General features: G+C 54.3%; 4 protein-coding genes across 4 annotated transcripts; 3 read left to right on the top strand and 1 right to left on the bottom strand.

Moving 5' to 3' along the window:
- Positions 1-818: 818 nt before the first annotated feature.
- CGCA056_v006369 (uncharacterized protein) lies at positions 819-1,776 on the bottom strand (the record flags this gene model as incomplete). The annotated part of the gene is made up of 4 exons (XM_037321620.1): positions 819-1,191; positions 1,243-1,570; positions 1,623-1,691; positions 1,749-1,776. The coding sequence occupies 4 exons, from the start codon at positions 1,774-1,776 to the stop codon at positions 819-821; spliced, it is 798 nt and encodes a 265-aa protein (XP_037179269.1).
- A 4,102-nt stretch (positions 1,777-5,878) lies between these two features.
- On the top strand, positions 5,879-8,302 carry RINT1 (RAD50-interacting protein 1; the record flags this gene model as incomplete). Its single annotated transcript, XM_037321619.1, has 2 exons — positions 5,879-7,781; positions 7,833-8,302. The coding sequence occupies 2 exons, from the start codon at positions 5,879-5,881 to the stop codon at positions 8,300-8,302; spliced, it is 2,373 nt and encodes a 790-aa protein (XP_037179268.1).
- An 870-nt stretch (positions 8,303-9,172) lies between these two features.
- On the top strand, positions 9,173-10,122 carry CGCA056_v006367 (putative prefoldin subunit 3; the record flags this gene model as incomplete). The annotated part of the gene is made up of 6 exons (XM_037321618.1): positions 9,173-9,207; positions 9,271-9,396; positions 9,513-9,624; positions 9,678-9,776; positions 9,827-9,952; positions 10,006-10,122. 6 exons carry the CDS (start codon positions 9,173-9,175, stop codon positions 10,120-10,122), a joined length of 615 nt encoding a protein of 204 aa, XP_037179263.1.
- Positions 10,123-11,186: 1,064 nt separating this feature from the next.
- On the top strand, positions 11,187-12,402 carry sec14 (Sec14 cytosolic factor; the record flags this gene model as incomplete). Its single annotated transcript, XM_037321617.1, has 4 exons — positions 11,187-11,363; positions 11,436-11,485; positions 11,547-11,670; positions 11,728-12,402. 4 exons carry the CDS (start codon positions 11,187-11,189, stop codon positions 12,400-12,402), a joined length of 1,026 nt encoding a protein of 341 aa, XP_037179262.1.
- Between the last annotated feature and the right edge of the window lie 26 nt (positions 12,403-12,428).

The raw sequence follows: 12,428 nt of genomic DNA, 5'->3' as shown, positions 1-12,428 counted from the left end.
TTATCCGAGGGGTAGGTTATCGTAGAGTCACCGCAAGCAGAATAAGACGAGGTGTGTGTGTTTTGGCATGTTCAATTTCATTTCCTCTCATCTCATCTTCATCTTTGGTTCGAGGCCATGACACTCTTATCCCGTAATCATGGTCGACATACTCCTACACACATTTCCCATCCCGTTGATCCGTCCAAGTAAAAAAAAGTTTGTTTCCCTTCATTTCCCTCATGCCGTTCTCTTTTCGGTCTTCTCTTTTTCTCGTGCTGCACATACCACAATCCTCTCTCGTCGACTCTTCCCGTTCATTACCCTCGGGTACTAATCCAAAGAGTTCAAGTGACCGTGTGCCACGGCCTCGGTATCGTCGTCGTCGTAAGAGTTGAGGGTCATGAGCGAGAAGTGGCTAAAAAGACCCGCGCGGCGTTGCTGATATCGTCTATGCGTTTCATGCTCTCTCTTCTCTTTCTTTGCTCATCCGCCGCTTGCGAGGAAGCGTTCAACATTAAAAACATGGGGGGTCCCATGGAAACTTCGACATGTTTCCTGGTGTCGTGGGCCCCCTGCCGGCCCAAAAAATTGAAATGCCAAAACAGCAAATAGAGTATAAAAACAAAACACAATTCGAAACGAAAACGCCAATGTCCCTGATGCTTGGTGTGTTTTTTTGTGCTGGACGATGATGAATGTGCTGATGGGTCTCGGTGAGGCGTAAAATCGCGCTCTCCCCATGTACAAAGCGTTCCTTTCGGGCTTCGGGCCCCATCTTCTACACATCCTGTCGTCGTCGTCAAATCTTGTTCATCTCTTCAACTCGGTTGGCGCGACTAGCCGACCATTTGGCTCAGGACGCGGATACTCAGGATCATGACTAGCAGACCGATGGTGACGATGATGAGTAGTGTGAAGCTGAACCAACCGAGGACCATGGCGGACGATCCGACACCAGATTTGACGGCTCCGTTGCCAAAGTCTTGAGCGATGATGGAAGCTGCTACGGAGGCGGTGTGCTGCCATAATACCGACACCAGCACGAAGATGGAGGCGATGAAGATGATGGCGAGGGAGATCTGGGAGACGGGTCGCGAGGGGAAGGGCTTCACTTCGCGGTCGGAGCCCTCAGAGTCCTCCTCCTCGTGCCATCCGGGGAAGGTAGCCAGAAGCAGGAAGCAGACGAAGGCAAAGATAATGGCGATGATGCTGGTGGTTGTCAGTAGGCGGTTTTAGAGGTGATTGGTAGACGAGACTCACATTAGGTAGGGGAAAACAATCATATCCTTGAATTGGGCGGCGAGCCAAATCAGGTTGAGAGGATCCTGGTCGACGGAGACTTCATTGGCCAGAGCGGTGGCATTGTTGCTGCAAAGCCAACTGCCACCGTCGGGGCTGATGCAGATACCAAAGTAGCCGACACGAGCGGCGAGACGCGCGTCGCCAGCGATGTTCTCGATGGCGGTGTGAACATTGTAGTCTACTTGCGCCGTGTCAGGGACGGCAGTGTAGCTGTCATAGTACAGGGACAGGAGGAAGATATCGGGGATCAAAGGTGATGACGATGAGCAGCCTGCCAGTAATAGAGCTGCCGGGTGCGTTAGTGATGGTTCTTGGAGATGGCGACCGATGGAGCTTACAAAGAAGGATGATGGCAATTGCGATCAAGATCATCAAGACATGGTGGTATCCTAGGAACGGCACAAACCCTATGGAAGTGTTAGCTCAAGCTGCCGCTTTCCCAGAACGGAGAGGGGTCGACTCACGATACCAGCCAACCTGGAATTTCGCCATGTTGACTATGTGTTCCTACTCCTCCACTCTAATTAGAGGTCTCAAGCAACCCTCGCCCGTCCTCCGTGATAGCGGAGCGACGGTCGGGTTCTGGTCCAGGCACCTTCAGCGTTGGCACGCTGCTTGTCTTTCCTTGTCGTCTAGGGAAGGACTAATCGTGCGGGGAGTCGACTCGTGGTGCGAGGAATGCGAGGTCTCGGAAGTGAATGGCGTTGGTGCCTCGCGAAGAGTGAGGAATGTAAAGCTGGATTCAAGAAGAACCGGACTGCTGGAGAACACCGCGAGGAATGCGGGACGGTGTTGGACCTGCGAGGTAGACGATGGAGACTCTTTCCTGTATGTCAGACACTAAACAAACTACCACTTTTTGGACGCTGTCTCTTTTGGAATTGACGGTGAAAGAAGGACGCAAAGTGTTTGAGTGAGGGTAGTGTAGAGTGGATGTGACGGGTAAGGTCTTCAAAGGTGGGCGCGGGAAGAGGTAGGTAGGTAGATCTTCTCGTGGATATTGGGATGGCTGGGGAGCTCAAGGGGAGGGGAGGGTGGACTTAGTTTTGTCTCTGGATCAGGTTCCCGCACAAAAAAAAGGTGTGTCCAGAGTTTGAAGGCGGGATGTGCCCGCAGATTCGGGATGGACGGGAGGTTTGTACGTAGAGGCGGTTGCAGAGGTGAATATTCAGATGGCTGGGTGATGGGCAAGAGAGAAAAAGGGTGATGGATGGATCTTGATGGATGGGAAAAAAGGCTCCAGGATGAGGTGCAATTGGTCCTGCCATCCCACTTAGGACCCAAACGCAGCCAAGATGGACAGGAAGTGCGGTCGTTGCAAGGCGTTACGTAGCTACGCCAACCTCCTCTATTTACTCGTGGCGCAAGGAGCGCGTTGTCCGGGCGATTCGCAGCGTTGCAGCGGTTCCTGGGCAGCCCCACTTTGACGCTGTTCTGGCTCCCAGGTTCGTCCGGGGGTGGCCTTCCAGGCGTTGGGTACGTACCTTTCCCTAGCTGCTGTGGCTGCTGCGTTGCCCGACTTGGAAGGCGGGGGCCCACTCTAGCCTGTCGCCAACTGCAAAAAAAGCCCGGTGGCTGGGTGACGTCTTTCCCTTATTCCAGGGGTCCCCCCCATCCCGCGCCAGGTATGCCCATCGTGTCCAGGCGCTCACCCCCCGTCAATCTAAGTCTGCATCTTAGCGCACCTCTTGTTCCTGGCATCGAATTCTAGCCCAAGCTCTTTTCGGGCGCAATTCAGGCCCTCTTCTCTTCTCTCTTGCACTCAGCTCCTCTTCAACGACGCGGGATTGTGGCCGGCATCGTGCAGCTTTCCCTGTTTGTCCGTCGCTTGCTTCAGCCTGCCGCTCACCTAACCCAATCCAAGCATGCACACGACTCGACGCGGGAACAAGGCCTCGGGGGTTCCTGCATTTGAAGATGACACCCGGAGCATGGGTCCAGCTGTTGCCTTGCTTTTCTCCCTCTTCGACTCGCTGTCGTCGATTCTTGGTGATGCGTTGTTTCCGGCATCCCAAGCCCGTCCGTCTTTGCCCACCCCTTGTTGGCACGGCGACTGCATCTGAATCTCGGATCCCATAACCCAACACGACGGGCCAAGAATCCTCTCGTGGGACCTTACAGACTCGGCGCACCCTGCCACAGATACGGTCAGCTACTTTATCTTCTACAGCTTGCCACTTCTGGACGATATACGCAGTCGACTGGCTCCCCTGCTGGGCGGATCCCTCTCGCAGGAACCCCAGACGGCTCCGTGCTTTTTTACCCATCGTCAAGACCCATCGGTTTCCTATCAACTCCACCACACAAAGTCGGACAGCCGTTGCCCAACACACCGCTTGCGTCTCTGATGGCGGTCAACGATCTCCATTCTCACGCATCGTTCGAAGATGCCCGTTGACAAAAATATCTTCCATCCCATCGACATCTGTCACTTCAGCTGACTGCTGTCTCTCGATCCCGCATGGACGGATGTTGGTGGGCGCTAACGCTGTCTTGCCTCCACTGGCTTAAAATACCCGGCTCGCCGGCACCCGATTTGTGTAGATCTCGGGAGTCCATGTGTTCAACCTTTCCAGCCATCTCCCGTAGCATCACTATCTTTAGGCGTCCTTGACAGCATGGAAATGCCGCCATCACCATCTGTTCGCACAGAACCAAGCCACAAGCCATTGACGCAATCTGCCTGCGTCTCTCAGCTTCCTTCACGGATACACAGACAGTACACTAGCCAGCTGTTCAGTCTGTTCTGGCCATCAGGAGCAACAACAATCTCATGGTGACTCACTATCAGCCCGTGTAAACCCTAAGCCACAACTCATCAAGCGCTACCAAGCCTTCTTGCGAGATTTTGTGACTGACTGTTGCTGGGCTGGACGGATGTTGGAGGTGCCGAAGCGCTGCGTCTATTGACAATAATATGTGGCTGGTGACTAACTTCGGTCTGTGCACTCGTTGAGCTGTCTCTTGACCCAGGATCTATCGAAAGTCTGGCATCTGCTTCGGCTTCCATTCAGCCGACAAGATTACGGACATCGTCTTCGATGCTAAAGTAAAAGTTGGATCTGCAATGCAGACCATTCCCCCAGCAGCTCCAGTGTCGTCTTCACGATCCGCGGGTCGATCGCCAGCAGTCTCCGCAGTGGCCTCGGCCAGCCTTGTCCAACCCACTCTAATCAGATGGTTATTTCCTTTCCGATGGCATACAGGAGCGAGAATATACGATGAAATTATTGTCGGTCGTCCGATATGGTCCTGGAAATCTGACGGAGAGAGTGCAGGGCACCGGTGACTTTTTGTGACTATTGTCGTTATCGTCGTCTTCGTCTTCGTCCTCGTCTTCGTCCTCGTCGTCGTCTTCGTCCTCGTCGTCGTCTTCGTCTTCCGTCGTCGTCGTCGTCGTCGTCGTCGTTATCGTCACTGTCGTCGTTCATTATGTAAGTAGTTAAATACGTAGGAAATACAGCCACGCGGACACAGGAAAATTAGACCGTCTCGGGCATAGTTTCCTGGAAAACAAGGTCATCGAGCTCTATGCCAGCTGCCTTGGCTCGGTCGGTTCCGGGGTCTCACGTCCTCCACACATCCGGTCCGAATTGTGGGTCTACCGGTCCCGGCCTGCATCCACTGAAATGTGAATGTCCGCGCGGTCTCCTCCGTTCCGTGTTCGTGTAATTTCTCGTCTGCACGTCCTCCTAGAAAAGGTGAATATGTGTTTTCAGGCAGGATGATCCAGCTTCAAGCTCCAGCGATTAAAGGATACTTAAGAAATCCCCTAATATGTAACCGCGCGTGAGTTATACTTCTAGTGGAGACTGGATAACGGCTATTAGGGACCTCTGAATGAGACCACCTAATTTTCCCGTGTCTGCGCGGCTATATTTCCTGTGTTCTTAAGTACACCTACTTTATCGGAGACGATAGTAGCAACGACGACGACGGTGAGGTAGAATATTGCCACGAGAAAAGTAGTCGCTCTGCCACAGGAAAAGTAGGCGGCCTTCTCTGAATTATTGATGTTAGCTTGATACAGTCTAAAACGAGATGCTAAACAGTAGGTCTTGAAGCTCTCCTGCGGTTTTGACCAATCTGAGGTGTGATAGCTTCAGTGTAAAGTGAGCAAGCAGGGGCCTACACCCTGGCTTGTCCGCTCTTGAGATCAAACTTTGCGCAATGATACCCACACAACGTCCCGCGTAGCCCAGCGGACAGAAAATGGGTTAGATGCTCCGGTGTCGCAATGCAAACTTCTCAGTTTCATAGGTCCGATTCTCATCGGACTGAACTTTTGCCCTTTTTTTTTTTTTTTTTTTTTTTTTGCTCATGAAGAGAGGCCGTGTTATCGAAGTGCACGCTCTTTATTATTGTTTTCAGCATTATCCAATCCGTTCTCTGTCGCTTAAGCAAGGTGCCCGGAGAACATCGGTTAACTACATAACTACCGTACATTAGCACACAGCTCGATAAATGCGTATAACCCCACTACGGAGAAGCTCAAGCTCCACGTCATTGTTCAGACCATACACTACCTTAAGGTACGTTGCGATCTCAATATCCCGACTCGCACTGTCGCAACACCACGCCGGACCAGCCCGCTATGGCAACTATACCCGATGCGCGCGTCCAGACGGGCGGCGCCTTAGACATTCGAGTCGAAGATTTCCTCGACGACAAGCTTCAATCCACCACCGACCTCGAGAACCTCGACTCCCTGATCGCCAATGTAGAGGTCCAGCGCAGCCAGCTCCAGTCCCAGCTCGACAACGCCGTCAAACAGCTCGACGAAGCCCGCCGCACCGCTGGCGACCGCCAGTCCTCGCTGGCTCAGCGTATACAAGACTTCCAGGAGCTGCAGCACAGCATCGACGTCCGTGTCAAGATCGCCGCAGCGTCTGATGCGCCGAACCAGGCCATTGCCAGGCTGCAAAGGCCTATGAAGAAGCTGCAGACGATTGAGTTGGCGCAGAAATACCTGATACTTTTGCAGGACGTGGACAGGTTGAGGGCTGAAGCCCGGTCGCATCTACCTGAGAGCCCCAAGGCCGCGCTGGAGCCGTACTCGAAGCTGAAGCAGCTGTCTAGGCGGTTGGAGGAGCTATCCGGGCCGGCGGACGACGCGGCTGTGCACCTCGTCAACCATGTTCGCAACGTCGCTGATAAGTTATGGGACGAGATGAAGAAGATTATGTCTGGCGAGCTTGAGGCTATACTGAGCAAGAGGTCGTGGCCCTTGATTGATCCGACATCTGAGATGGATGAGGAGTGGCTGGCATGCTTCGAGAAGCTAATCGACCTACAAATTCCCGAGGTCACACTAAACAAGTCGATCGTCAGCCTTCTTCCGTTTGACGTCATGAGCAAGATCTTTGTATCAGAGTTCCGCTTCCACTTCATGAGCGACAAACCAACAAGCAAACCTGACGCGATAGGGACACACTGCTTCCCTTGGTTTCTGGCAACCATTGAAAAGTGGGAGGACTTCTTTAGGGATAACCTCGGCTTTGCTCTAGCTGCCAAGCTTCGCGATACTCCTGCTGGAAACAGCTTGGTGTACGTCGACCCAGTTTGCGCCTTCATCACGAGCATGCTCCCTGTCATGAGGGAAAAGGTCAAAGCCGCGACCGCAGATGCTGCTAATAACCCGACATTCCTGAGCAGTCTCATGGGCCAGCTTATGACTTTTGATGAGAACATCCGCTCCAAGTTCAACTACGACGGCGGAAATGCGGACCAAGGCTGGCCTGGTCTTGCGTCCGAGGTTCTGGAGGAGTGGTTCGAGCCCTGGTTCCAGGCGGAGAAGGCATTCGCCATGGAACGTTTCCAGGCCATCATGGCAACACCGGACGCGCGCAACATCGATTACGACTATACTGGCACCGGAAAGACGAAGCCCACCTTTGGCGCTGTGCGGGTTACTGACCTGCTGAGATCGATCACGACCCAGTACGAGAGAGTCCGGACGTTCAAGCACAAGATCCGCTTCTTGATCGGCATCCAGCTCGACATCCTCGACGAGTTTCATGATCGCCTGCGGGGTTCTCTCGAGGCCTACCAAGCGCTCACATCAACCGTCGGCAGGACATTGCACGGCGTCACGAAAGAACAGCTTGCAGCTCTCGAAGGCACGGGCGCTCTCGAATCACTGTGCAAGGTCTACGGTAGTGCTGATCACGTCGTCAACACCCTCAAGGATTGGAGCAACGAGGAGTTCTTCGTCACGCTGTGGGACCAGCTTCAATCACGCGCGACCAAAGATGGCGAGCCTTCCAGAATGTCTGGCGAGATGAGTTACGAAGAGGTCAAGGATCGCACGTCCACGGCTGTTGGGTCCGATACGGACGATGGCATTCTGTTTGACGAGACGATCGCGGCGTATAGTCTGCGACGTAAGACGGCGCAGGATTTCTTGGTCAACGCGCTTGCCGACTCCCATTACAAGGCCTCCAGGGCCTATGCAACGAGAACGCAGTGGACGACCATTAGCGATAGTGGCTCAGAGGGTAAGTAGACCTGCGATACCGACACCGAAGCATTGACTAACGTTGCCGCAGTCGACCCGTCTCAACTGGCCGTCACCCCTGAGCTGGACGAGCCACTGAGAATCCTAAAGCGCAATCTCGACTTCCTCGTCAAGGCACTCAGCACCGCCGCCTTCCGCCGCACATGGCGCTCCACCCTCGACAAACTGCAGGATCTGCTCTGGGGCGAGGTTCTTATGAGGGCTAGCTTCACGGCGTTCGGTGCAGCGCAATTCACCCGCGACGTGAACGCCATCTTTTCGCTCGTTGAGAGGTACATCCCCAACGGCGTCGGGGCGATGACTAGCCTGGTCGATGCACTGAAACTGCTCAACCTGCCGACCGAACCTGTAGAGGGAGGGCTGTCACTCAAGGAGGCGAGCGATAGGGTGTTCACTGATAACACGGAGGCGAAGAAGACGTTGGAGGAGCTGGATATCGACACGCTTACCCCCGCGAACGCGAGACACATTCTGCAGCGCAGGGTTGAGAATAAGGAATAGAAGGGGGTTGGTTTGTGCCCGGCATTAGACTTGTATGACGGCGGCATGAAAGGCTTTGTAGAATATCATGATGATGAAAGAGGCTGGAACCAATGAACACTTCAAGCTGTATCTATCCACTCCTGGCCCTAATCGCGGGATCGTGCAGACTTTGCGGCCCCGCTCCACCACACACAAGTCTCCGCAACGGCGCAGGTTTTCAACAGTTGAATCCGATATGGTGTAGTGGCCAACATGATGCCCTCTCATCTTCGATGCGAGGTTAGGCATAGCCCCGAGTTCGATTCTCGGTTTCGGAAAATGATCATTTCTTTTGCCTTTGTTTACTATTTTTTGCTTCGAATGTGCTTATGAGTTCCTTTTAGGCGGTATGGAGAGATGGCTTCCAGCGCTGTAAATGGGTTAATGATATTTGAGGCCGTAAAAGATAGAGTTGATGCAAGTCGAAACAATGATGCGTGTGTAGTTGACGACGAAGACGGCAGTGGGTGGATGATTTGAAGTCAGAAGTCACTATAATTACGATGGTGGTAAATCAGCTGAAGAAACTGACGTGCACTTGCAAGAAACATGAAACCACCATTCCCATTAACGAACAGGATAATCATATAGAAGTATTTGAGGCGACCATTTACATCTCTGTGTCTCGGTGTGGCATCTGTGTTAAGGTAGCTAGCTACCCCACCATCCGCCCGTACCAAGTCAAGTTCGGTGGCAGGGAAGGTACCCCTCACCTCGGTGAACAGGCCACCGTAGATCGGGTGAGTAGCGGACCGTCACTGCAGCTCCCCTCCACACCGTTGGCGAAAAATCGCAAGCTCCTTCCGACCAACAGATGATGCGCTGAAGCACCATCTCTTTATTTCTACAATGTCGGCAGAGGGAAAGAAGCCGGAGACGGCCAGGTAGTTGCCTCCAGTTTATGTTCAGTCATTTCGACGAAGCTGACCGATTTTCTCTGTACGCAGCAAGGATGCTACGCCTAGCAACCCTCGAGGAATCCCCAAGGCGCCGTTCGTCGACAAGGTCGAGGACTACGTCACGACCCGCGAAGATGTCGAGCCCACTCTGCGCAACTTCCAGGAGATGATTTCGTGAGTCGCCCAGCAATGGACGAGCGCCCGCCCGCAATTCGAATCGGAACGGACACCGAAACGACGAAAGAGGGACACACGACAGGACAATTTGGTAACACTTGGTGTACGTGCAGGAAATACCAGTTCATGGAGCTGAACCTTCAGAAGCGCATGGCTGGATTGAAGGACAAGATTCCCGACATCCAGAAGACGCTCGACTCCGTGCAGTTCTTGAAGCTGAGACAGGTTGGAGTCCCCAGTCGCAGGGCAACAAGATAGGGGGTGTTGACACTGCGCAGGATGAGGACGAGCCGATTGAGACGACTTTCGAGCTGAACGACACTCTATACTCCAAGGCGAAGATCCCGCCGACGAACGAGGTCTACATCTGGCTGGGCGTGCGTTTTCTCTGAACAGAAGGCGTAATGATGATGCTGATCGAAGCCAGGCCAACGTGATGCTGTCGTACCCCATCGATGAGGCCGAGACGCTGCTGCAATCCAAGCTGTCGACGGCGAAACTGAGTCTATCAAACTGCGAGGAGGACTTGGACTTCCTGAGAGAGCAGATTACGGTACGTTCACGCCCCTTGCGCTACCTGGAACACCACCCATTGACAGAGAGCAGACCATGGAAGTTGCCATTGCGAGAGTCTACAACTGGGAGGTTGTTCAGAAGCGCAAAGACAAGGAAGACGGAAAGGGCGCCGAAAAGGACGAGGACAAGACCAAGGCCGGTGGCTAGTCGGAGAGTTGATACCAATTAAAAGATTTCATGATATTTTTTCAGCAATTCAAGGAGGCCTCGTGTGCGAATGTTCCATCCCCTAAAAGATTCGTCATGATGCGGCCCCGGAAATTGAGAGCCTCAAACGAGTCCCAGGGTTAAATGACGGGCAACCGGCCTAATGAGCGTGGCTTAGCCATCAAATACATAGTCCGGATTGTGAAAGACCCCGGCTGCCGATGGTGTCTTGAGCCTAACAGAATTGTTCCGTGCAACACCACGGACGGAATCGTCCCAGCGCAGCGAACCGCCCACCAGCAGACATATGTCACATCCCAACAGCAACCTCGTTGAGAACCATCCGATGTCTCATAGGGCCGGAATTAAGCCAGTCAGCCACTTTTTTCCGTGCCACTGCCACCACTCGAGTTGCTCGACTCATGTCGCCCAACGAAATAGTGCTGGAACACTGCATGCTACCACGCTTGCTGGCCGGGTTCCAGGTTCACTGGCAGGGCTGGGTGCCGTTCGCCGAGATGCACTAATCTACCAATCTACAGCGCCTCTGGCCGCGCGTGGGCGGCGGTTTAGTGGGTTACGTAAGTGTCGTGGCGGGCGATGCTCATGGAGCTGATGGGAAAGAGCATACGTACTTCGTATCTATTAGATGCGGGTGCGCAAGTGCGGTGTAGGCTGGCTAGTACCATTTTGAGGGGCAACCAGGGGCAACAGCGTGCGGGACCGGTCGCTATGACGAATTTTGGCATACGGCCAGCGAAGTGCACTTTAATTCAACCTCTCAAGCCGCCCCTACACTTGTGCAGGAGATCTCTCTTCCTTCCCCACAGCCAGGCCAGCTCCAGTGTCTATTCTCTCCTGAACACCTACGATCCCGGTCGCCCTCTCTGTGCTCTTCTTCCTTGGAACAACAACTGACTGACCGTCGTGTTGATTCAAAACCACCGCCTCTCCCTCCTTCTTCCAACCCCGCCTTTTTGGGAAATTCCCTCTTCAACCACAACCACCTCCTCCCTCTACACCGTTCTTCTTCCTCGTGAAGAAGACCCTTAAACAGCCCCACCATGGCCCAAACCGAACTCGACCCCAAGTATGACCAGTTCGACTACCCGACTGTCGCCCCGACGGCCCAGCCCGGTCACCCTGGCCACCTCACCGAGGAGCAGAAGGCTCAGGTCGCCCAGCTGCGTCTGATGCTCGAGTCTGAGGGCTACTCTAAGCGTCTCGATACCCTGACTCTGGTACGACTTCCCGGAAGCTAGACCGCAAGATAAGGGTTGCGTGTCCAGTCCCGGCTAACATGGCATACACAGCTGCGTTTCCTGCGCGCCCGCAAGTTCGATGTCAACCTCTCCAAGCAGATGTGAGCTTGCCCGCCGTGTTTCCACGATTTACAAGACCGTCGACTAATCTTCCGTTTCCAGGTTCGTCGAGTTCGAGACCTGGCGTAAAACGACCAACCTGGACGACACCATTGCCGGCTGGGACTACCCCGAGAAGGCCGACATCTTCAAGTACTACCCCCAGTACTACCACAAGACCGACAAGGTTCGAATTGAGAAACACCTTTGGTCCATAGGCAAGGTTCGCTAACGATCACAACAGGATGGCCGTCCCGTCTACATCGAGCACTACGGTGGCATCGACTTGACCGCCATGTACAAGATCACCACGGCCGAGCGCATGTTGACCAACCTTGCTGTCGAGTACGAGAAGTGCGCCGACCCCCGCTTCCCCGCCTGCTCCCGCAAGTACAACCACCTTGTCGAGACCTGCTGCACAATCATGGATATGAAGGGAGTTCCCATCACTCGCCTGCCCCAGGTCTACGACTACGTCAAGAAGGCCTCCGTCATCTCCCAGAACTACTACCCCGAGCGTCTCGGAAAGCTCTACATCATCAACGCTCCCTGGGGATTCTCCACCGCCTGGAGTGTTATCAAGGGCTGGCTCGACCCCGTCACCGTCTCCAAGATCAACATCCTCGGCGGTGGCTACCAGAAGGAGCTCCTCAACCAGATCCCGCCCGAGAACCTGCCCAAGTCTTTGGGTGGTAAGTGCGAGTGCCAGGGCGGCTGCGAGTGGAGCGACGCCGGCCCGTGGCAAGAGAAGGAGTTCACGAACGAGCCCTGGTGGGCCAAGCCCAAGGCCGCTGGCGACGTCATCGAGAACAAGGGCGGCGAGACCGTCACCGCCCCCGCTGGCGGCGCGGCCCCCGCCGGCACCGCCGTCACCACTGACGGTGCTGCCGACCCCGCCAAGGCCCCTGCTGCGGCATAAGCGTCTCCTGGTAGATTGCCATGCTT

Source organism: Colletotrichum aenigma (genome assembly GCF_013390185.1).
Source record: "Colletotrichum aenigma strain Cg56 chromosome Unknown KSG_Cg56_contig04, whole genome shotgun sequence".
In the NCBI taxonomy this organism is placed as follows: Eukaryota; Fungi; Ascomycota; class Sordariomycetes; order Glomerellales; family Glomerellaceae; genus Colletotrichum; species Colletotrichum aenigma.
This window is presented reverse-complemented; position numbering and strand designations above follow the sequence as displayed.